The sequence below is a fragment of the Geotrypetes seraphini genome, chromosome 2 (assembly GCF_902459505.1).
Source record: "Geotrypetes seraphini chromosome 2, aGeoSer1.1, whole genome shotgun sequence".
NCBI lineage: Eukaryota > Metazoa > Chordata > Amphibia > Gymnophiona > Dermophiidae > Geotrypetes > Geotrypetes seraphini.
In genome coordinates this window covers 443,752,228-443,778,263 of record NC_047085.1, presented here as the reverse complement: position 1 = coordinate 443,778,263, position 26,036 = coordinate 443,752,228, and the positions used below count along the sequence as shown (strand labels likewise).

Genomic DNA, 26,036 nt, shown 5'->3' with positions numbered 1-26,036 from the left:
AAAAACTTTCATAAGATTGAATTGTAGTCCACCATTTCAGACATTTAAAAAAATACAATAAAATTTGAGGACTTTGAATAAAGTTTCAAGTTTCAAGTTTAATTTTATTTAATGTATCGCTTATTACAAACTAAGCGATTAACAAAATATAACAAACATTGTTAAATTATATATTATTGAACATTAGAGGGGTAAAATAACAGTATCTTAGTACTACTTTAACTAAAAGGAATTGGACACACAAAACAATATTAACATACTATGACACATATGGAATGAACATGAGGGCTTAAAGTTACAAAAATATTTTCCCGAGAGGGAGAAAGAGTGGTCTGGGAGGGGAGGGAGGAAACATTAGGAAGGGATTGAAAGTTCTAAGATAGAAATTAGCAATGAAGTGAATTTAGAGGTCAAAAGAGATTTTGAAAAGAAATGATTTTAAATTAGTTTTAAATTGATTTAAATTTTTATTTTTTCTGATATATAAAGGAAGAGAGTTCCAAGTAAGAGGAGCCACTACAGAGAAAATATCGTGGCGTTTTGTCCCTACTATTTTTAAAGAGGGAACCATTAATAATTCTTGGGTTTCAGAACGTAAAGAACGATTTGAAGAATGGGGGATTAATAAACGATCTATAAATTGTGGTTCATTAGTATTTAGTGTTTTGAAAATCAGTAGAGCTATTTTATAAGTTATTCGGTTATTTATGGGCAGCCAATGTGATTTGATTAGCAGAGGTGTTACGTGGTCATATTTTTTACCATTGTGGATTATTTTAATTGCTATGTTCTGTATAATTTGTAAACGTTTTTTTTCTTTTTGAGTAATATTTTGTAGAAGAGAGTTGCAGTAATCTAGTTTTGTTATAACAAGAGAGTGCATTAGAATATTTAAGGATTGTGGTTCTAAATATTTTGTCATTGAACGGATTAGACGAAGACGATAAAAGCAGCATTTAACAATGTTATTAACATGTTCTTGATAAGTAAACTTATCATCTATGATTACACCTAAAATTTTAAGTGAAGTCACTGTTTCAATTATTATATCATCTATTAAGAAAGGAGAAGATAATTGTATTCCCTGTTTTGAAGGAAAAAGGAGGACCTTTGTTTTTGAAATATTAAGAGCGAGTTTATTATAGGTGAGCCATTCTTTAATTTTGACTAATTTTTGGTTGACTTGAGCTATTTCAACTGGGTTTTCTAGATTACATGGATGTAATAATTGTATGTCGTCCGCATAAGCATATGCGGAAAAGCCTATAGATTGGCTAAGACTAAGTAAAGGTGAGAGAAAGATGTTGAAGAGTAAGGGGGAAAGAATTGAACCCTGAGGAATTCCGAAGCTAGGTGAGTATGGTGTAGATTTAGTGTCATTGAATTGGACACTGGAGGACCGTTCCGATAAGAAAGAATTGAACCATTGTAAGGCTATGTCATTGATACCAATTGATTGAAGTCTGTCTAGTAAAAGAGAATGATCAATGGTGTCAAATGCAGCGGAGAGATCAAGAGAAAATAAGATGACGGAGTTGTGGTGATCGAGATTATGTATAATGTTGGTAGTGAGACCTATTAATGAATATTCTGTGCTGTGATTTTTTCTAAAGCCAGTTTGGTTGGGGTGTAGAACATTTGTAGATTCGACAAATTCTGATATTTGATTAAAAATTACTTTTTCTGTGATTTTTGCTAGGAAAGGAATATTTGCGATAGGGCGGTAATTCAGAGGATCTTCAGTACTTATTTTATGGTCTTTTATTATGGGAATTATTGTAGCTGTTTTCCAAGATTTGGGTACAATACCGGAGTTGAGGCTTTTTTTTACAAAAGAGTGTATATATGGTCCAAAACAGGAGAAATGTTTCTTTAAAACGACAGGAGGAATGATCTCAGAGGGGGAATTTTTTAAGTTTATATTTTGTAACATTAACTTAATTTGTGATAGGGAAGGAATGTTAAAGTTAGAGCATTTTGCGCAAGGAAGTTTATAGTCATTAGAAGTTTGGTAAGTAGGGGACTTGTTATCAATGATAGTTGCAAATTTCTTTCGTATATTTTCGATTTTATTGCAAAAGGTGTCTGCTAAGTTTTGGGCTGAGAGTGTTAAGGGACGAGCTTGTTTGTGTGTATTTGAGTTGAAAGATTTTACAATAGAGAAAAGAATTGATGAATTTTTTGCCGTTTTGATTTTTTTGCTGAAATAGGTTCTTTTTGCTTCGTTGATTTTACCTTTATAGAATAGGGATTGCTCTTTGAATGATGCCAAACTTTCCATTGTTTTATTTTTACGCCATTTTCTCTCGCAGGATCTAAGTTGTTTTTTGATCAGAGAAAGTTCTGGTGAGTACCATGGGTTGTGAGCTTTACGGTTATAAATAATTTTATTAATCAAGGGGGTCTCTTTATCTAGTAGAAGTTGCATTGAAAGTTTCCAAATAGAAAGTTGATCTTCTAGGGAGTCTGACTCTGATATTGGGGGTCTAGAGCTCATAAAAGAAGAAATAGTAGAGTGTTCAAGTTTGTTGTAATCACGATAAACTATTTTTTTAGGTGGAGGAACAGATTCATTTTTCTTTATAGATATTAAATTAAATGAAATAATGTGGTGGTCTGACCAGGGAACTGGTGTGTTTTGAATTTTGGAGAATGAAAAGAGGTCGATATTGGGAGTAAAGATCATGTCTAGCGTATGCCCTGCTTGATGAGTTGAATCGTGAATAAGGGGTAAGTAATTGAGCATTTTAGTATAATCTAATAGTTCTTTGGCTAAAGAGTTAGTACTATCATCAAAATGAAAGTTGAAATCTCCTAAAATCAGAGGGTGTTCGGTAGATGAACTAAAGTCAAAAATTAAATTTTGTAGAAGAGAAAGAGTGTTCGAAATTATTGGTGGAGGAATATAGAGAAGTAAAATATCTATTTTTGGAATGGTATTAAGTTGGAATTGGAGAAATTCAATTGTCGTATTATCATTGGAATGATCTGTAAACTTTATAATTTCGTTTAGGTAAATAATGGCCAAGCCACCTCCTTTACGTTTTTTGCGATGGTTATATAGAAATGAATAATGTGGGGGGCAGCAATAAGACAGATAGGCTTCTTCACCATCTGTTAGCCATGTTTCTATTAAACATATAATGTGAAATCCTTCTGCGGTAATTTTTTCTTTTATTAAATGATATTTTCCTTTAATGGATCTAACGTTGATTAGTCCTATTTTTAATTTTGTAGTACTAGAGTGAAAGTTGGAGCTTTTGGATGGAAGTTGGTTATATGTAATTGGTGTAATTGTATTAGGACGTGATTCGTTAGTTTTATTACTTAGGGGACGTCTACCCCAATGCGTCTACCCTCCCAAAAAAATGGAGGATCTGAAGAATCAGAATTGTTTGAACAATTTTCATATTTTGGGCATTTTGGAAGTGGCAGAAGACCCTGATGCTGTCACCATTCTGAAGAATTTTCTTTGCTTTTCTGGTTATACAATTTGACAAGCCTCAGGGAATTGAAAGTCTCTACTGTGTATCATCTTATTGTTTGCAACAGTGAAAGTTCTCCATGCCTTTGGTGATGAAGCTCCTGTATTAGATCTTGACATAGATTTTGACCATGTGTAAGATCTTGACCAAGCAGTGCAAGTGAGGGCTCAGTGAATCTCTTTGGCTGGCAAGGCTTGGGCATCCACACCAGTGCCCAGTGCCCTATTTTTGAATTAATTATCTTATCAAATATTTAGGAAATCTGTGAAATCTTATTTGTATGACTAATTTGTTTGAGAAACCTCTATTTGTGAATTCTTTCCCTTCCTAAATGTTTAAGGAAACTTGTGAAATCTCTTTCGTATGACAATTTTGGCTAAAGAAACCCAACCATGCAAGTTATATAATTCCATTTGTATTTCATCTGCGTCCGGCAGATTCTCTTTGTTGTAAGCCGCTCTGAAATGTTAAAGTGTAGCAGGTTATAAATAAATAAGTATTATTACTGCAATTTTGAAGGGGGTCTGAGCCCAAAGTGAGGGGTGGGTGGGTAGACAGATTCTGAGGCCCCCTTGTGGCTGTGCTCCTGGATCTAGCTGCAATTTTGAAGGGCCCTGTAGTAAAGGAAGCTAACCATGCTACTTTATTAATATCAGTTTCATCACAAAATTCTTATTTGTCTCAAAAACCATTCTTTTGTAGGAAAAAATGTTTATGGGTCAGAGATTATGGCTGTTTCCTGAAGTGTGTTAAGCAGACAGAGGAAAAAGTAAATATATCAAGAAGTAATCTCCTAATGATGACATTTTTCTACTATATCCTTCAAATTTTGAGGGGGTGGAGGTTGTTTTTGGAGGTTTTTTTTAGGAGTGTACTTTTTACCAATAACACTTGCTATTTTAGCACACATCCCATTATATAAACTGAGACCTAGTTACTAGTAAAATAACATGTCTTAATGGTAGTCCATGTTGATAACTTCCCCCTATAATATAGGGTCAGTATTCAGCTACATTTATCTAGGTTAGAGTGATTCCTATCTAGATTAATACTGCCCACCAGGGCCAGCCACTTATTTTCAGCAGCATTATTCAGGTAATGCTGATGGAAATCTTCACACTGAATGCCTTAGCACTCTATGGATAGTGTTGAGGTAGAGATAAATATTATCCAGGTACCACTGATATTCAGCACAGATACCTGGATATCACAAAATAGCTGCTCTAACTCATCCAGATAGTTACTGTGGCTCTCTTAGGCCTGGATTTTCCATATTGATATCCTGCTATGACCAGGTATTGAATATCCAAGTATAAATTTAAACATTGAGGTCCTTTTATCAAGCCACGCTAGCGGGATTAGCGCGTCGGACATTTCATCACGCGCTAACCCCTGCGGCCGGCTAAAAAACTAATGCCTGTTCAATGCAGACATTAGCAGCTAGCGCGGCAGGCGGTTTAACGCGTGGTATTACGTGCGTTAAACCCCCAACCGCAGCTTGATAAAAGGACCCCATTGTGTTTAGCATTTGAAGCCAGCGTAGACTACAGTTATTAAATATCAGGGAGGTGAGTATCTTTGATCCTATACATTTGAGAAATATTTTCAGTAATGTTTGCTGTACAAAGAGGTTGATCAACCTGAATGAATGGATGGTTGATTGTTACGTCATAATGAGGCTTATTGATATCATCTCTGACCTCCAGAGCCTTCCCTTTTTAAAATATATCTATTTTGAGGTTTCTGGGTTTTTCTTGTCATCTATTTCCATTTTTTATTTTGGATTTCTTTCCATATAGTGTGCCTACTAGAAAGCTACTAGGTTTTTTCTTCTCTTTTTGTCTTTAATTCTTTTTTTTTTTCATGATGAAACATTCTCTGTATGAAAATTTGTTGATTTGCATAGAAAAAATAAAAAAATAGAACACTAAACTTTTAATTTCAAATACACACAGATAATTTTCAGTATTATTTCACTTACCCCCTCTTTTATCAAGCTGTGCTAGAGGTTTTTAGTGCGGGATGGCGAGGTAAGTGCTTTGACGCTCACAGGAATTCTATGAGCATCAGAACATATACCGCGCCGGCCGGCACTAAAAAATCTCTAGCACAGCTTGATAAAAGCCATCCTTATTTTCCTGTGATTGATTGTTTATTTAATGCCTGGTTTTACAACAGGATCATTGACAGTTTGGACGGAGTTCGTTTGTTATGGTCCTTATTGAAAAATCCTCATCCGGATGTTCAGGCAAATGCAGCCTGGGCTATATGTCCCTGCATTGAAAATGCTAAGGTAAGAATGTTTTGTATATTAATATATACATGGTGATAGAAACTGTGTGGTGTTAATGAATGTTTTTCAATATCTGTGTTTTCACTGGGATAATTATTTAAGCCTTAATTAAATATTGTGACCAGGCGCGGCCAAGCTGAGCTCAGCAGGTGGCCTAACCCAGTGCACACAAACCTCGGCCGAGCAGTTTGCGAGGTTGTTTTGGTAGCTTGGTACTGCCTTAATAAAGAGTTCAAAACTTTGGGTGCAATTTTCTTAGTACTGTTTATTGTTTCACCAGCATAAACAAGTGTCAAATAAATTCTCAGGTTTGTATCACCTTGTGCTTAAGTCCAGCATTCACAAACCAAACAAAATAATTGCTGTCCAACCCTAAAATATGCCAGAATATAAAAGCCTTATTTCAACAAAATGAAAGCTTTTCTTCTGCCAGGCAAAACTCCCTTGGGGTTAGGCCTAATGCCCCAAGGGTAGGATCCTCTCCAATAATTTTTTCCCTCAATGGATCAGCTTGGAAAGATCCCCTCCCCAGATCCCAAACCTCTAATATGGCCCATTTGGTCCTTCTGCCTAAGCCTGGGAAGGATCCTATGCAGGTTAGTTCCTACCTCCCAATCTCCCTACTTAATCAAGATGCAATGCTTTTGGCAGCAATATTAATGAAGAGATTGAATGCATTTTTGCCTCTCTTGATTCATGAAGACCAGGTAGGATTTATTCTAGGCCGTTATGCCTCTGTGAATCTCACAAGGGCGGTGATGTCATTACACTCTAGGTGGGGGATAGGAGGTACAGTGGCTATCGCTGGATTGGACATGGAAAAGGCCTTTGACAGTATTTCAAAGCAGTACAGTGGTACCTCAGAATCCGAATGTAATCCGTTCCCGAACTCAGTTCGAGTTCCAAAACGTTCAAGTTCCAAGACAATTTTTCCCATTGAAAACAATAGAAACTGCATTTTCAAATAAATATAACAGTAAACACACTAGTTTTGTTTTGTAATGTTTTATTCATAACACTCTCAGATATTAACCAATGATAATACAGTACAGTAGAGTAATTTTCAGTACAGTAATGTAAAGAAACCAGTCTGTGAAAAAGAAAAGTAAGCAAGCTGGACTTATTTTTCAAAGGCTTCTGTGTTGCAGGTCTTGTCCGCTGCTTCTTATTGTTTTAGACACTACAGCGCTGAAACTAGAGAACTGAACATGGGACAACTACTGTTCTCGCAATTCCAGAGCTCTGAAACGGCCATAACCTAGTTTCAGCGCTGTAGCATTTAAAACAATAAGAAGCAGTGGACAAAACCGGCAGTACTGAAGCCTCTGTGAAATAAGTCCAGCTTGTTTTGTAATTTTGTATTCATAACACTCTTAGATACTGTATTAACCAATAATACTGTAATACAGTAGAGTAATGTTCAGTTCAGTAATTTAAAGTAACCAATGATTACCAATCATGATTTGGAACCTGGAACATGAGGTAGATTATTGTTAGGAAGGCAAGTCACTTTCCAGATTAGCCTCTGGTGGTTCAGGTGGAGATAGAATGTGAAAGCATGTGTTACCAGGCAGGTGTCTTCATTCTGCTCCTTTTTATGCTCTTTGCCAAGGTACCACTTGTAGAGGGCTTGGGATCACCTTCTGTATTGGCATCAGGTGGTTCAGATGGTTCTAGTGTCTTCATTCTGCTCCTTGTTAGGCTTTTTGCCAAGGTACCACTTGTAGAGGGCTTGGGATCACCTTCTGTGTTGGCATCAGGTGGTTCAGATGGTTCTGGTATCTGTATTCTGGTGGTGTCTTATGCAAATCAATGTTCCAAAGTGGTTTGATGATGACGACCTTTTTGAACTTTCCTAAAATGTTCAATGATATTATCATTGAATAAGTTAACACACCTGTTAACAAGGGCTTTATCGGGGTGCCACTTCTCTACGACTGCCTGTGTTTTTGACCATATGCTGAGAAGATCCTTGATTTCAGCTGTGGGTATGGAACCTGTGTCTCCCTCTTCCTCCCCTGAAGAAATTTCTTGGGCTACTTCTTGCTGCTGCTGCTGGTTGAGGTGCTGAAGCTCTTCCATTGTCAGCTCTGTCTCATGATCATCCACTAACTCATTGACATCCTCTTCGCTGACTTCCAAACCCATGAACTTGCCCAGAGATACGATGTCAGGAACAACAGGTGGTTCTTCAAAGCCTTCAATGTTCCTTTCAGCAACACATTCAGGCCAGAGGTTTTTCCAGGCAGAGACCAATGTTCTCTAAGACACTTCCCTCCATGCTTTCTCAATGATTCTTAGGCAATGGAGGATATTGTAGTGATCCTTTCAGAATTCTCGCAGAGTCAGTTCCGTTTCATTTGTAACTTCAAAACATCTCTGGAACATAGCCTTAATGTACAATTTTTTGAAGTTTGAGATCACCTGCTGATCCATTGGCTGTGTAAGAGGAGTGGTATTGGTGGTCAAAAATTTGATCTTGATGAAGCTATATTCGCCCACCAAATTATCCTTCGGCGGTTTTGTCTATGAACTGAGGGGGACGATTGCTTGTGGGGGATAATATTGTAAAAGAGGATTGCAGCTTGGCTGTAGACTGACTGACAACAGCTGTATTCTGGTTTTTCTTATTACTGTAACCTACTTGTTTAGATTATTTTCCTTTTCTGTATGATAGTGGTTATGTTGTATTGTTTGCTGGTTATGCAGTCTTTATTGTAATTCACAATAAATACATTTAGGGAAAAAAGTAGTTGTGATGATCGATTGATTTGGTACAAACTGAAGGGGACACTACAGCCAGTTGAAGAATGTAAATTTCATCCTTCTGTTAACACAACTCACAAGAAAGGGGATATTACCTATAGTTAGGATTCCTAGACCAGAAAGATTTTCAAGGTAAGACCCTAATTTTCCATTCTGATGGTACACATGGTAGGTGAATGTAGCTATTGTTTAACAAGCCAACCCAAAAAGCATTCAGGGATTCTTTCATTAAAGTGCAGTAAAGTTTTACAATTACCCCATGGTATGTTTGTATGTTAACTGTAGTTTACTGTTGGGTAAGTGTGGATGTACTTAGCATGGATGCACATAATATCTTCATCAGTGACAGCATGCAATATGATACAGTACACTAACTGCAATGAGTCCACACTAATTTTCTACCCATATGGCTATGCAGTTAGTATGCTTTCATGCCATCATAGTCTATAGTTTGAGGATAAGGAAAAAGATTCTTTTTTATTTTTAATAATAGGTGTAATAATTATATTACCCTCTTCTTGCAGAAAGATACCTTTATCTAGTGAATCAGTGATCCATTCTAGCACGTCCATCTTAACAGTGAATGGGCTGTAGCAGTGGGTGGAATATGGGCATTCTGCCTAGCAATGTATGCACTTTATAGAATAGTATCAGATTCTTGCATTCCAAGGCGTACTTAGGTATGCCATTTTATGCCTGCCATAAGCTGTTTTGCCTAAGTTTCAGTACATGCTACTTTTATTTCCAGTTCAATAGGTGTGTCATTCTAGGCAAGCGATTATCTCCCCATGGCTGCAAGCCATATGCAGAAGGAATCCACTTCGGATTTTTTTCTGTGTCCCTCCTACTTCACTGGGAGCTCTACTGCCTGCAGTTTTTCCCTTCTGCATGCAAACTGGAAAGAATGTTTTAGTTCTGTTCTCCCCTTTTCTTATTTTATTTGGTGTTTTTTGATGTTTTCGGTATCTTCAGTGCTTGGAGCTTTCAGCCTTGGCATAGTTCTGCCTACATAGAGAAGAAGCAGACTGCGGTCTGCAGCTAACAGGCCAATCCCTGGTGGTACCTGCTAGCCAGCCTGCTTTAGTGTTTTTGGAGCCCGGGGCCATTCCCGCTTACTTTCCTCAACTACTGCTTTGCAGGGGTTTGAGTGCAGACTGTCAGGCATCCTTAGGAGGCTCAGAGGTGTCTCGCATGATGCCGGCTGCATTTTTTTCATCTTCCCCCTCCCCCCTCCTTCTGCTATTGCATCTGTTGGTCCATGGGAGTAAAGGAGGGTCAGATGCCGTGTCTGACTGGCAGCCCGAAGATCATCATGGAAGAGGCATAACCAGCATGAGCAGTGATTTTTCTCCATTCCAGAGCTACTTTGAGAACTGAGGCAGACTACAGCACATTGCAGCACAGGTCACAGTGAGTAAGGCTGTTACAGGGGGGTGTCTGAAATTTTTGAGAATCCCTGCATGTGCCCCTGTGTTCCCCATCCTCAAAAATTCCAAAATCACCAATTTTTATCTTTAGGAAGTTAATTTAATTAGCAATTTTAGACATGTAAATCATGATGGCAACCATCTTGGATTTTAGCAATCTTTTTTTCAAAAGTTCTTTCCCTTGAAAAACTGCACTTTTTGCCTCAAAACTTGTTGGGATGGAGTCCTTGGGCTCTTTTCTTCCCCAAATTCATGCCAGGATTATGTAAAATTTGTGCCTCAGGAGTGTATGTTGCTCCTGCCCAGCAATAGGGCCCCTCAGCACCTGGTATTCCTAGGTGGTCTCCCAAACAGGTACTAGCTAGGCCTGACCTTGCTTAGCTTCCTATGATAAGAGCGGGCCTACCCAGGGTAGTCAGGTCATAGGCTATAATTAAAAATACCTCATAAAAATATTTCTTAAATAACAGGCCGTCTTTTACTAAGCCACAGAAGAGATTTTTATTGGGGCAAGGAACACTAAATGCTCCAGTGCTGCTCTGATGCTCATAGGAGTTCTATGAGCATTGGAGCATTTAGCACTCTGGGCCGCAGTAGAAACCTCTACCGTGGCTTAGTAAAAAAAAAAAAAAAATGGGGGGGGGGGGGTAAGTTTCAGACTTTTTCTAAAAGATAAGAATGTGTTTGAGCAAAACAACTAGAAACTTTTTAAGTACCTTCTTACTTCTCATTTATAATCTTAATGTATATTTTCTTCAAACCGCTTAGAACCTAACGGATGTAGCGGTATATAAGAAATAAATTACATTACATTACATTACAATTGTGGAGTCTGATATGCTAAAAGTTTGTCAAGCATTTTAAGTCTCTTTCTACCCCTAGCTGAGGAAAAACAATTTGTAATGCACCTATTTTAATTTTTTTTTCATCAGAGTATTTTATTGATGTTGACAACCTAAAATCAAAAAGCCCAATTTATATTGAAATTCATAGATGCTAAAAGATAATCCTTGGCAATCGACTCAAAGGGCCGGATTCTGTAAACAGCATCTAAATTGGTAGCATCTACAAAAATGGACACCAGTCGCGTGTCAGTCATGCTTAGGCACCGTTAACAGAATCACAGCTAATGCTTAGGAATAGGCGTTCTATAAATTTAATAATTAAATAAATAAGAAAAAACTTAAGATGCCTGGGCAACTACGTGCTTTAGTGAATCCCGTCTTATGGCGTCTTAAGTCCCGTTCTGCCCCTAACCACACCCACTGTAGGCATCCTGCTATAGATGTGCCTTCTTTTTTAAACAAGTTTTTAATTGGTTTTAAATGACATGGACAATTACCACGCCTATTAAAGCAATTAACTTAAGCAGCAGTAGGGGGCCCACCACCGTTTAACTTATGGTACCATTTATAGAATATGGTCCAAAATGTTGAGAATGGCTTATTTTTTCATGTCATGGGTCTGTAAGCAGTCTGAAAAGTTACATGTTTGAACTTTTGTAAATTTTTTTCACTTAAAAAGATGGGGATTAGATTGTTGTATTACATATTGTTTGCTCTAATAGGATTCATTAAAACATTATGGGGTCCTTTTAATAAGATGTGTTAACTGATTTAGCGTGCGTTAAAGATGAGCACATGCTAAATGCAAAGGCACCCATAGAATATAATGTGCACCTTAGGATTTAGCATGTGCTAATCTTTAGTGCGTGCTAAATCAATTAGCACGACTTTGTAAAAGGACCCCTATATTTTTTTTTTGTTTCTGATGACTTTAGCCACTTTTTCCCAGCGATGGTCACAAATTGTTTTCACCAATTTTTAGGGGATTTAACTACAAATGCTACTATTTGTTGTAGATTTATCCTCAAATACTTTCACTCATCAGAAATTTAAGCTAGATTGAAACAGTAACAATTTATGAATTTACCATAAGAAAAATTACAGTAGTTCCAGTATAAACAATTTTGATTGTTTAAAAAAAATGTTCTCTTTAATTTACCACTTAGGATGCTGGAGAGATGGTTCGTTCATTTGTTGGAGGTCTGGAACTCATTGTTAATTTGCTAAAATCAGATAATAATGACGTACTAGCAAGTGTGTGTGCTGCTATAACCAATATAGCCAAAGATGAAGAAAATTTAGCAGTTCTAACAGATCATGGAGTTGTTCTTATGTTATCCAGATTGGCATATACTGTAAGTAGCAACTCTTTCTTATTTTTGTATATATGTAAATAACAGACAATTTATAATTAGTTTATGGAAATAAATTAATCAGAGATCTCTGAATCTGTGGTTCACCAGATATGAGTATTTTCCATTGCAGAATCCCAGTTATACAATTTGGAGATCATTTTATAAACCTTAGCTGCCAGTTACAAGGCCAGGTACACCTGTAACCAGAAAAATGCACACAACTAACAGTTTTAAAAAGGACTTAACTTATATGTTACTCTGCAAAATACCAAATTTTACACATTGTCTGGGCAGTTCCTCCAAATATAAAGTTGCATTTTATAATTGTAACACATATATACCTTCAAGCTTTCACCTATAATCATTTACATCTGCTCAGGGTCACCCATAATTCCTGACTAGCTAGGAGAAAATAATCTGTACTAGTCTGGCTTGTTTAGTTTTACAATGGGTGTATTGATATTGTACTGCTCACTGCATATGTAAGATGCTGCCTTTTCCTAGATACTCATGTGTGACGTGTGGCTTGTTACTAAAAATCATGTTTTTCGTACAGATGGGGGGCGTGCCAAAAAAATGATGGGCCACATATGCTAGGTACGCCAATGGAGGAAGGGTATAACCCTACTCCCCACTGCCCTCCAAATTAACCATTCCCCTTAACTGTATCCATGACATCCTGTTTGTCTGTTTAGATCAGGGGTGCCCATACTTTTTGGGCTTGTGAGCTACTTTTAAAATGACCAAGTCAAAATGATCTACCAACAATAAAATTTTAAAAAAACACAACACACACTGTACGCATAGAAAATGTTAATTATCATTCCTATTCCAGGGTTTTTCAAAGAGGTCAAAGCAGATGACTCTATGCACTATCACCTCAGTAACAACCATACAAAAATAGACAAATATACCCCCCTCCCTTTTTACTAAACCACGATAGCAGTTTTTAGAGCGCAGGGAGCTGCGCTGAATGCCCACCGCTGCTCTCGATGCTCATAGGCTCCCTGCACTAAAAAACTCTATTGCGGTTTAGTAAAAGGGGACCTTAGTGTAAAATATAGACAGCAGATATAAATTCAGACACATTTTGATCATTAAATTTAAAATGAAATCATTTTTTCTTACCTTGTCTGGTGATTTCATGAGTCTCTGGTTGCACTTTCTTCTTCTGACTGTGCATCCAATCTTTCTTCCCTTCTTTTAGCCTGTATGCTTCCTCTCCTCCAGACCTCGTTCCCTCCCCCAACTTTTCCTTCCTCTCTCCCTGCCCTTTCTTTCTCTCTGCCTCCCTTTCTTTTTTTTCTGTTTCTCTTCTTTCCTTCTGTCTCCCTGCCTGCCCTTTTTCTTTCTTTCTCCCTGCCCTCCCCAAGCCACTGCCATCGGGGACCAGGACCCAAACCGCCACCAATTACAGGCCCGAAAGTCGACACCGCCCCAAGCTCTCCCTGATTCGGCCGACCAGCATTCCTCTCCCCGACGTCAATTCTGCCATCGGGGAGAGGAAGGCTGATTGGCCCAAGATCGCGATCGACCTATTGGGGGAAATGCTGCCGGGTCCTGCCTTCGCGAAAACAGAAAGTAGGCAGGACCCAGCAGCAAGAAGAGCAAATGCTTCACTAACCTGTCTCCCACCTTAGCCCATAGCGAACGCTTGCTTCAGGGCTCTCAACATGTGCGTGCCAGCTTCCCTTCTCCCCCCCCCCGGGACATAACTTCCGGTTTCGGAGGGAAGAGAAGGGAAGCCGGCACACACACGTTAGAGCCACGGAGCATAAGTTCGCTACAGGCTGAAATCTCCAAGCCGTTTTTTTTTTAATGTTCAGCAGCGGCGGCAGCAGCAGATGACAGCTGGGCGGACCGCCCAGCTAAAAGGCCCTAGAGAGAACACTGGAGAGGAAGGCTGATTGGTCCGGTAGATCAGGACGGCAACACGAGTCTATCACGGAGCCCGGGATGGGCTTCGCGATCGACTCGCGTTGCCTTCCTGAGCTACTGGTCGATCGCGATCTACGTGTTGGGCACCCCTGGTTTAGATTGTAAACTCTTTCGAGCAGGAACTGTCTTCTTTGTGACTGTACAGCACTGCATACATCTGGAAGCACTATAGAAATAATTAATAGTAGGAGTAGTAGTTAAAAATAATATGTAGAAATAAAACAAGAACATAAAGGAAAAAAATAATACCTTTTTTATTGGACTAACTTAATGTATTTGTGATTAGCTTTTGATGGTAATCCCCTCTTCCTCAGATCAGAAATATGCAAATGTTGGCAACATCTAATATAATAAAAACCAAGCTGCGCATGCGCACTCCCACCTGCGTGCTCCCGTTTTCCGTGCGCTGTAGGGCACCACAGGTAGGAGTGCGCATGCGTGCAAATCTCTCTCTCTTTCTCTCTCCCCCCGAGGCGGATGTCGGCCGCGGCGGCTGTCGGCAGCTCTAGGCCGCGGTGGCTTTCAGCGGCTGCAGGCCGTAGCGGCTGTCGTTGGCTGCAGGCTGCGGCGGCCGAGCACGGAGCCAGTGTAGATGGCTGGAGGAGGACGAGGAGGAGCTGCGAGAGCTCCGCAGAGGCAGGCGGTGACTAGAGAACAAAAGGAAGTAAGCCAGAGAAGCATAAGAGCTACCATACTGAGACAAACCACAGGTCCCAAAGAGTAGAACAAATTTATGCTGCTTAAAATAAAGCAGTGGATTTCCCCCAGATTCGGGGGAGGGAGTGGGAGAAGGGAGAGATGTTGGACTCAAGTGAGAAAAGGAGAGAGAGACAGAGACAGATGGATGAGAAGGACAGAGGGGCTACTAGGGGGACCAGGAGAGATGGTAGGGGTTAGGGAGAGATAGACTTCAGGGAGTGTGGAGGGGGCAGGAGAGAGAGATGGTCTTGGGATGATATTTGACTCTTTTTCCTCATAGCCATTCCAAATAAAACAGTATCATAGGAAAGCGCAACATGGTTTTCCAATAAAGAATTTACTTGAGACCAGATTGAATTCCAAAATAACTTGATATAGGGACAATAATAAAGTAGATGATCTTTTATTAATTATGACAGGGGTTGCCATTCAACATATTACCAATAGTTGAAAAAATTACAAAAATCTTAATTACATATTCTGGTGGAATTCGTTATGCCATATTTTTAAGATGGAAAGAGCAATAGCGTTACAAAAAGCGAACTATAATAACTTTGCAAAGATTTGGGGGCCATTGGAAAAGTATTGTGATGAATAGGCACCAACTCTTTTCTTTTCCTTTTCTTTTTTAGATTTATTTAGCACACTCAAGGGGGAGGGTGGATTTGGGGTGAAATTTAAAAAGCTATGTTTATAATATATTGCATAATATAGTATAATGTTTTCTGGTTGAGAATTTGATGAAGGGTGGGTGGGTGGGGATTTTTATACTATTAGATTTTATGTGTTAGATATTACAGTGCTATATTGGAATTAATTTATGATACATTTTTGTGAACTTGTTATTTGATTTAAAAATGAATAAAGATATTATTTTAAAAAAAGAGATGGTCTTGGGGAAGTACAGATGGGGACAGGAAAGGGAAAGATGGCAAAAGGGTAGAGGGTGTGAAAGGGGGAAAGGGGGAAAGGGAGAGATGGAAATAGTAAGACCACTGCTGCTTTGGGGCACTGAGGGAGGAAAGGTTGGTATGTCAGGACTGCTGCTGCCGCCTCGGGTAAGTAAAAACCCTGTCAGGTGATAAATGAAATGGAGAATCTTTGAGGGCCAAAAGGGTACAAAGGAAATGGTGAAAGGTCAGGTGGTGGGACTGGGATCAGTGGGAGGCAGGGTCCGGGCATGATAGAGGCGGGGCATGGGTGGGGTCAGAGTCAGAACATAAGAATTGCCACTGCTGAGTCAGACCAGTGGTCCATCATGCCCAGCAGTCCGCTCACACGGCGGCCCTCTGGTCTAAGACCAGTACCCTAACTGAGACTAGCCCTACCAGCACACGTTCTTGTTCAGCAGAAACTTGTCTAACTTTGTCTTGAATACTTGGAGGGTGTTTTCCCCTATAACAGCCTCTGTAAGAGTGTTCCAGCTTTCTACCATTCTCTGGGTGAAGAAAAGCTTCCTTACGTTTGTACGGAATCTATCCCCTTTAAACTTTAGAGAGTGCCCTCTTGTTCTCCCTACCTTGGAGAGGGTGAACAACCTGTCCTTATCTACTAAGTCTATCCCCTTCAGTACCTTGAATGTTTCGATCATGTCCCCTCTCAATCTTCTCTGTTCGAGGGAGAAGAGGCCCTGTTTCTCTAATCTTTCGCTGTACGGCAGCTCCTCCAGCCCCTTAACCATCTTAGTCGCTCTTCTCTGGACCCTTTCGAGTAGTACCGTGTCCTTCTTCATGTACGGCGACCAGTGCTGGACACAGTACTCCAGGTGAGGGCGTACCATGGCTCGGTACAGCGGCATGATAACCTTCTCTGATCTGTTCGTAATCCCCTTCTTTATCATTCCTAGCATTCTGTTTGCCCTTTTTGCTGCCGCCGCACATTGTGTGGATGGCTTCATCGACTTGTCGATCAGAACTCCCAAGTCCCTTTCCTGGGAGGTCTCTCCAAGTACCGCCCCGGACATCCTGTATTCGTGCATGAGATTTTTGTTACCGACATGCATCACTTTACACTTATCCAGGTTGAACCTCATCTGCCTTGTCGATGCCCATTCCTCGAGCTTGATTATGTCACGTTGCAGATCTTTGCAATCCCCCTGCGTCTTTACTACTCTGAATAACTTCGTATTGTTCGCAAATTTAATCACCTCGCACGTCCGTACCTATGTCCAGATCATTTATAAAGATGTTAAAGAGCACGGGTCCAAGCACCGAGCCCTGCGGCATTCCACTGGTGACGCTCTTCCAGTCCAAGTATTGTCCATTTACCCCCACTCTCTGTTTCTTATGCTCCACCCAGTTTTTAATCCATGTGAGTATTTCATCCTCAGTTCCATGGCTTGCAATTTTCCGAAGTAGTCGTTCATGCGGAACCTTGTCGAACGCCTTCTGAAAATTCAGATATACAATGTTGACCGGATCGCCCTTGTCTATCTGTCTGTTTACTCCCTCAAAGAAGTGCAGCAAGTTCGTCAAACATGATCTGCCTTTGCTAAAACCGTGATGACTGGTCCTCATCAGCCCGTGTCCATCAAGGTGATCAATGATGCTGTCCTTTATTAGTGACTCTACCATCTTTCCTGGTACCGAGGTCAGACTCACCGGTCTGTAGTTCCATGGATCTCCCCTCGAACCTTTCTTGAAGATCGGTGGAACATTCGCCACCTTCCAGTCCTCTGGAATCTTTCCCGATTCGATCGACAGATTGGCTATTAGTTGAAGCAGTTGAGCTATGGTCCCTTTCAGTTCCTGGATGCCATCCGGTCCCGGGGATTTATCGCTCTTAAGCCAATCAATCTGCCTACATACCTCCTCTAGACTGACTGTTAATCCTGTCAGCTTTCCGTCTTCATTTCCAGCATATAGCCTGGTGGGATCCGGTATGCTGTGTACATCTTCTTCGGTAAATACAGATGCAAAAAATGTGTTCAGTTTGTCAGCGATTGCTTTGTCCTTCTTTAGCGCTCCCTTTATTCCACGGTCATCCAACGGTCCCACACTTCCTTTGCGGGTCGTTTCCCCTTAATATATCGAAAGAACGGCTTGAAGTTCTTCGCATCCTTGGCTATTTTTTCCTCGTAGTCTCTTTTGGCCCTGAATGTAACGGGCTAAAACACTAGTCAGTATATATAAGGGAAACATGAAAGCATTCAAGTGGAGATTGGAGACAAAGGTGACAAAACAGTTTGAATTTCTTTGTAGTGGGAAAAAAAGCCAAGGTCTTTGTTAAACAGAGAGGTGGCAAAACATTCTACCTGCTCAACATCAAGGAATATATAAAGCTTTTCTACAAATGCCTATACCTTTTAATAAACTATCAGTGTGGTACAGGTTAGGATGAAGGCAGAAAAGGGTATTTGGTAGGTATTTGGTAGGTCTAGTAAAGACATGGAGCAAAGATCTAGGAGTAGCAGTGACACCTGTCTTTAAAAAATAGTTTTCAGCAAGGTTTTTTTGTAAGTCAAGGATGCTTACCTCCAGGAGACTAATTTTAAACTGATCCATAGAACTTTTATTACTAGGCACAAAGGTCATCAAATGGGTATATGGTAGGATGACCGCAACCCCTAATGGTAGTCTTATGGTACTACCACTAAGTATCAAGCTGCTATGTAGGGGCAAAAGGCCCTGGATAAATTTAGACTAACATGTCTTTATGGTACTATAAACCACTTAGATAATCACTTCATTAATTTACTTAAACTATATCATGCCTCTTTTTAACTAAATTGAGTTTAAACACACGTAGGGAATCTCAAAACGGCACCTGTCTGATACAGCACAGTGTGGCAGCACTCGTCACTGGCTCACCCAATCGTGCATTTACTAGCTAAACCTATATTTTCAAGGTCTTTTTTCTTTCTTTTCCTATATTTTTGTATGTTTTTTTATATCTACTTATTCCTGTTATTCTGTAACAAAGCAGACAAGAAACATTTCTTACTCACGGGGAATTTCAAACACCTTAAAACCCACTACGAACCCAATTGGAGAACTCACCAACTACATTTCTTTCATGCATTCAATACTGAAACACCCAGCCTATCGCCAAAAGTGGCCACGGCATTTCCTTCCATGCAAACACTCTAAAACCCATGTAAGGAAGAGAACGCCGCAGCCATCTTTTGGCAATTGGCTGGGTGACGAGTGCTGATGTCAGAGAAAGGGCGGGACCGCCGGAAGAGGAAGCAGCGCAGATGCAGGGCTCACAGAAGGGCCGGGACCGTCGGCAGAGGAAGCAGCAGGACAACGGTAGGAGCTTCTCCATGATGGGGGTGTGAGGCTGTGGGGGTGTGAGCGGTCCTTCGGGGTGGGGTGCGGGTGGGAGTGCGAGCGGACCTTCGGGGTGGGGGTGCGAGCGGTCCTGCGGGGTGAATTGGACGTCGGAGGGGGGGGTACTATGTAAAAAAATTGTAAAACGCGCTCACGCGTATAACGCACATGGTTATGCACGGTTTGTAAAATTGTGTATAACGCACGCGTTATATGCGTGAAAATACGGTAGTTTATTCTGTTTGAGTGGCCTATGCCAGGAGATATGGACTGGTATTGGTTCAGGGGGTCTTTCGTCATTACACCGGCTTCTATAGTAGGTTAGGTGAATTATCTACAGTATTATCTGTGTATTATTTGCCATCCTCATTTTGGCTGAGGATATAACAGATCTGGTTGGAAGTTACCCTATTTAGGCTTTTAGATTTCAGGGGGTTCTCCGCCCTAGGGGTAATTTTTGACTATGGGGGTTAGGTGAGGTTTGGAGATTGGTCAAATTCTCAAGCAGTGGATTTGATTCTAGTCTAAATATCGGCAAGCAAGTTGTTATGATCAAATAAGATTTTCCGTAATTAATTCACATTAACTATGTGAGGTACAGTTAGGATGGACGTAATTTGTAGCAGATGATAAGTATAGCACGGTTTGTGGTGTGCATAGGTTTAGCATGTATAAGTGTGGTACAATATGCAGTACATATAGGTATGCTCATGTCTTTTCGTCAATGTATTTTTTATATGTATATATACAGTCTTTAGTTACCTTTCTAGGGCGTCAGACATGCCATTTTTATTCGCCTTGATTCTGGCGACATAAAGAGTATTTATGGCTATGACTTTGGCTGTGGCCTCTTCATTCGCCCATTACCATCAATTATTATACTTTTTATATATGTTTTTTCTTTTTTTTCTTTTTTGTAATAAAGTGCTGTTGCTTATATTCTTAAATATTGAAGTGAAAATAACTTATCTTAAAAAGACGTTTTTTCTTTAGTACATTCGGACCAGGGACCTGTCAAATCGACATGTTTCGCCTCCTCGGCTTTTTCAAGATTTTGTCCCCTGCACGAATGAAAGAAGACAATTTTACTACACACCCCATATATTCTTACTTACAGGCAGCCATGAATTACATGATATTGATAAAAATCAAAAGCTCACCCTTTTCTTTTTAGTGCGACCATCCCGATACTAAAGCATTTTTGATCTGTCAAGATGGCCGCGGCGTCTTTTGGTCGAGTATAAGTACCTCCCCATTGTCTGACGTCATTATTTTTACGGAAAGGAGAAACATACATTATATCAGCGAACTCCACTCTACCTCTTGATTTAAACCTCCCGGTTCTACTGTATTCAAACTGTATATCCATTTTTGTTCTAGCCAGTTTAATCTTCGTTTGAAATTTCCACCCTCCCACCCTACTTTTACATGAGCTATTATTCGCCATTTTATATCTGTGATGTCATGTGCGTGATCTTCCCAGTGTTTTACTAAAGGGGCTTCCATTACTTTGTTTACAATTCTTGATTTGTGTTCGTTAAGACGAACATTAACCTGACGGCTTGTCCTGCCAACATATATCAAATCACATGGGCATTGAATAACATAGACTACATTCTGTGTCTTACATGTAGTGTTTGTATCAGCTTTAATGCATATATGCTTCTGCGGGGGTTGCCATTCTAGCCCTTCAATGGTGACCTCGCACCATTGACATTTTTGACATTTTAGATGGCCATGTATAATTTGAGACTCCTTGTCCCCTGCTTGATATCGATGACGTGCAAGGCGTTCTCCTATATTTCTCCCACGATTATAAGTAATCATGGGGAATTCTTCAAAAATATTCGGAATCATCTTTAAAATATGCCAGTGTTTTTTCATGCTGTTGATAATATAATTTGATCCATTGGAAAAAGGCAGCACACATATCATTCTAGTATTGTTCCCTTCTAAATCGTTAGGTTCTTCTTCCCCTTCCTCCTGATTGGGGGAGGGTGATCTAAGAAGTAAATCACGGTTGGCGTATTTGGCTCTAAGGAACGCTTTCCTGACTGCTCTGCTCGGGTAACCCCTTGATTTTATTCTATATTCCAGTTGTCTTGATTGTTGCATGAAGTCTTTCTCTTCAGAGCAGAGTCGTCTGAGCCGTAAAAACTGGCCCACTGGTAGGTTATATTTCAACTTGTATGGGTGGTGGCTGTGGAATTTCAGAAGTGTGTTCCTTGAAACTGGTTTCCGATATATAGATGTTGTAAAACGTCCATGTGTAAACATTATTGCCAGATCCAAAAATTCCACCCTTCCAACATTATAGTTTACTGTAAATTGTATATTTTCGTTTAAACCATTAAGTTCTTGCACAAAATTTTTTAATTGATCTTCAGTGTTCTTCCAAATAACAAAAACATCGTCTAAAAAACGTCTCCAAAGTCCCACATTAGTAAAGCTTTGCATAGGATAAATCATCCTTTCCTCCATATTTGCTAGATATAGAGTCGCCACCGAGGGGGCAAGGGTAGCCCCCATTGCCACTCCCTGGGTTTGAAGATAAAAACGGCCATTAAACCAAAAATAATTGGCCGATATAACTAGTTTCGCCAGTTCTACTAGAAAGTTTGTATGTATCCTCGGGGCATCCGCTCTTTTTTCTAATACCTCTTGTATAATTTCTAGCGCTGCTGATTGCGGGATCATCGTGTATAAAGAAGTAATGTCTAGTGAGGCTAATATTGGGGTATTTGTAGGTTGTTCAACGTTTTGAAGTATGTTAATGAAATGTGAAGAATCCTTTATGAATGATGTAATCTGTTTGACAAAGGGTTGAAGAAAATAATCAATGAATTGAGATAATGGTTCAAGAACTGAACCTTTTGTGGAGACTATCGGTCTACCCGGAGGAGACTGGACATTTTTATGTATTTTGGGCACCAGATAAAATTTAGGGGTGGAGGGCCACTGTTCCATAAGAAAGAGAGCTTCCTTCTTGGTTAACATTCCACTTTTTTGGGCCGGTTCGACCAAATTTTTGATTTGATCTTGAAGAGATTTCACTGGATCTTCCTCTAATATTTGGTATGCTGAAGTATTGCTCAATTGTCTAATAGCTTCCTTATTATAATGTTCTCTATTTTGAAGAATTGTAGCTCCTCCTTTATCTGCCCTCAATATTACCAGTTGTTCATTATTAATTAATTCATTGAGCGCCTGCCTTTGATATTTGTCCAGGTTACCAGGGGTGTATCTTCCCATGTTCTCCTTTTCTTGTTTTTCAAGATCCAGTAAAACTAACTGTTGGAAGGTTAATGCTATATGATGTATGTTGCCCGGAGGCATCCATTTACTGGGGGTTTTTTTTACCGATATATCTGCACTGGGAGGATTGTCACAAAAATATATGCGGAGTTGTATCTTCCTAAGGAATTTAAAGAAAGCTACTCTTATAGCAAATGGGTCGTACAAATTAGTAGGTATGAAATTCAAACCTAGTTGTAGTACCTCTTCCTGGCTCTTTGTGAGTTTATGTTTAGATAAATTTACTATTGTTGACTGTTCCTCGTTATCGGGCCCGTTGTGCCTCTCGAGCCTGTATTTCGACCCCTTTTGCCTCCTCGTGATCTCCCTCTGGTCCCTCCTAAAAAAGGTTTTGATGTTTCCACTTTTGTGTTCGTCTGGTCACCATCATTTCCTCCCTCGCTAGAGTATTCGGATTCTTCAGAAGATTTTTCAAATGATACCTTCTTCTGTCTAGTTTGTCTAACCTCCTTTCTATTCCAAGTGTATACTTTTTCATTGAGATAGTCAAACTCATCTCTTCTGAATTTTTTTATCTTTGATTGTTTCAAAGAATCCTTAAACACATTAAGTGATTGTTGAAAATCGTTTAAATTTTTCTCGAATTCTTCCGTAGGAAATTTCGTTTTTAATTTAGCTCATGTAAAAGTAGGGTGGGAGGGTGGAAATTTCAAACGAAGATTAAACTGGCTAGAACAAAAATGGATATACAGTTTGAATACAGTAGAACCGGGAGGTTTAAATCAAGAGGTAGAGTGGAGTTCGCTGATATAATGTATGTTTCTCCTTTCCGTAAAAATAATGACGTCAGACAATGGGGAGGTACTTATACTCGACCAAAAGACGCCGCGGCCATCTTGACAGATCAAAAATGCTTTAGTATCGGGATGGTCGCACTAAAAAGAAAAGGGTGAGCTTTTGATTTTTATCAATATCATGTAATTCATGGCTGCCTGTAAGTAAGAATATATGGGGTGTGTAGTAAAATTGTCTTCTTTCATTCGTGCAGGGGACAAAATCTTGAAAAAGCCGAGGAGGCGAAACATGTCGATTTGACAGGTCCCTGGTCCGAATGTACTAAAGAAAAAACGTCTTTTTAAGATAAGTTATTTTCACTTCAATATTTAAGAATATAAGCAACAGCACTTTATTACAAAAAAGAAAAAAAAGAAAAAACATATATAAAAAGTATAATAATTGATGGTAATGGGCGAATGAAGAGGCCACAGCCAAAGTCATAGCCATAAATACTCTTTATGTCGCCAGAATCAAGGCGAATAAAAATGGCATGTCTGACGCCCTAGAAAGGTAACTAAAGACTATATATATACATATAAAAAATACATTGACGAAAAGACATGAGCTAAATTATATTAGTCAATGTAAAGAACACTGGCTTATATATATACTAGTTACAGTACATATAGGTATAGCATAGGTTATGGCACAGTTTGTGGCAGGTGTAAGTGAGGCACAGTTTTCGACACCAGTAGGTTTGGCAACAGTTGAGGCACAGTACAGATATAAAGTTCAAATTGTCATGCAATGTCATGCAAGTTCACATTGTCATGCAAGTTCGCATAGTCATGCAATTTCACCTAGTCTCACTATGTCATGCAAGGTCATATAAGCTATTGAGGTTAATAGATTAATTATACTTATCGCATGGAATCAGGGTCAGGTTCAGGTTCGCCACGCTAGTTTTTCCGACTGTTGCACTGGTTACCAATTGAGGAACGAATTCTATTCAAATTCTCCTGCCTCTGCTACAAACTAATCTGGGGAATGGCCCCCAATTACCTTCTACCTCACTTCGAATTCCACTCCTCCACTAGGGCTACCAGAAACCGCAACCTCTTTACATACCCGAAAATCACAGGCTGCAGATATCGAACCTTCCTAGACAGAACTTTCAAGTTCCAAGCTGGTAGACAGCAAACTTGGCTAGGCTACTTCATTGATGCCGCTAGACTGACCTACAGTGGCTTTCGGAAAGAATTAAAATCCACCTTATTTAAGAAATTCATGTCCTAGCCAGACTTTCCCTCCATGACCAAAGCTACCATACCTCACCCGAATTCCTTCATTCCTCATAATAGGAACCCTATAGTCGCTGTCTGCTATTACGTCCTCCTCACAATTGTACCCAGCCTCCCACTGGTGGCCGATCATTTTCATTGTAATATGGAAATAAGTTAATTCTTTTCAATAACCTATGTATACTTTTCTTCTAAACATTTTGCACCTTGTAATTCATTGACTGCTCAATGTTCTCTTATCTATTTATAGTATTTAATTCGCTGATTGTACACCTTTTCTTCATTGTTAACCGCCTAGAAGTCGCAAGATTATGGCGGTATAGAAAAATAAAGTTATTATTATTATTATTAAACAGAAAGAAAGGGGGGACAGAAAGAAAGGGGTATGGAGAGAGAAAGACAGAAAGAAAGGGGGCATGGAGAAAGAAAGAAAGAAAGAAAGGGGGCATGGAGAGAAAAAGACAGACAGAAAGAAAGAAGGGGGCAGGGAGAAATAAAGAAAGGGGAGGGGGCAGGGATAGAGGAAAAAAAGTTGGGGGAGGGAATGAGGTCTGGAGGAGAAGAAGCATACAAGAGGCTAAAAGAAGGGAAGAAATATTGGATGCATAGTCAGAAGAAGAAAGTGCAACCAGAGACTCATGAAATCACCAGACAACAAAGGTAGGAAAAATGATTTTATTTTCAATTTAGTGATCAAAATGTGTCCATTTTGAGAATTTATATCTGCTGTCTATATTTTGCACTATGGCCCCCTTTTACTAAACCACAATAGCGTTTTTTAGCGCAGGGAGCCTATGAGCATCGAGAGCAGCGCAGGGCATTCAGCACAGTTCCCTGCGCTAAAAACCGCTATCGCGGTTTAATAAAAAGTGAGGGGGTATATGTGTCTATTTTTGTATAGTTGTTACTGAGGTGACATTGCATAAAGTCATCTGCCTTGACCTCTTTGAAAAAAACTCCAAAATATGCATACTGTGAGTACAGTGTGCTTTGTGGGCTTTTTTTTTATTTTATTGTCGGTAGATCATTTTGACTTGGTCATTTTAAAAGTAGCTTGAAAGCCCAAAAAGTGTGGGCACCCCTGATCTAAATGAACTATATATCCTTGTGGATTGCTCATGCATATCTTTATGCTATACTAGAACTCACCTATCTCTTCCCAGACAGATTAGAACACATTAGCTTCATCAATTGCAAACTTGAAATCAGCCCCAATTCAAGATACCTTTACTGAGCACTATTGTTGGACCCCATTTCAGCGCAAAATATTCAGTTTGGAAAATCATTTCTCTGGAATTTATTTGCACTATATGTTTTTACCTCCTCCCATTTCTCCTTAAAGCTAGGGCCTCACCAGCAAGTGTGCCTGCATTTCCCCTGCTTGTCTCTGGAGAAAGCAAAGTTGCTTACCTGTAACAGGGGTTCTCCATAGACAGCAAGGGAATGCAGCCACACTTGCCCGCCCTCCATCCCCTCAATAAGATTTATTAATTCTACTAGTAACATAACTGGCAAACCAGGGGGAGGAGCTCAGGAGGCAATGTGCCCATACATGCTCAGTAATTTAAAAAAAACAACAAAAAATTACTATACCTAGGGAATGAACTAGCACACAGGCTCAATC

General features: G+C 39.7%; 1 protein-coding gene across 3 annotated transcripts in view; it reads left to right on the top strand.

The window, feature by feature from the left end:
- Positions 1-26,036, top strand: part of ARMC4 (armadillo repeat containing 4) — a 378,797-nt gene that overhangs the window by 325,641 nt on the left and 27,120 nt on the right. For all 3 annotated transcript variants that reach the window (XM_033931435.1, XM_033931436.1, XM_033931437.1), the window contains exons 17-18: positions 5,664-5,778; positions 11,983-12,171. In XM_033931435.1, coding sequence (XP_033787326.1) covers positions 5,664-5,778; positions 11,983-12,171 — 304 coding nt within the window. The remainder of the gene's footprint in view (positions 1-5,663; positions 5,779-11,982; positions 12,172-26,036) is intronic.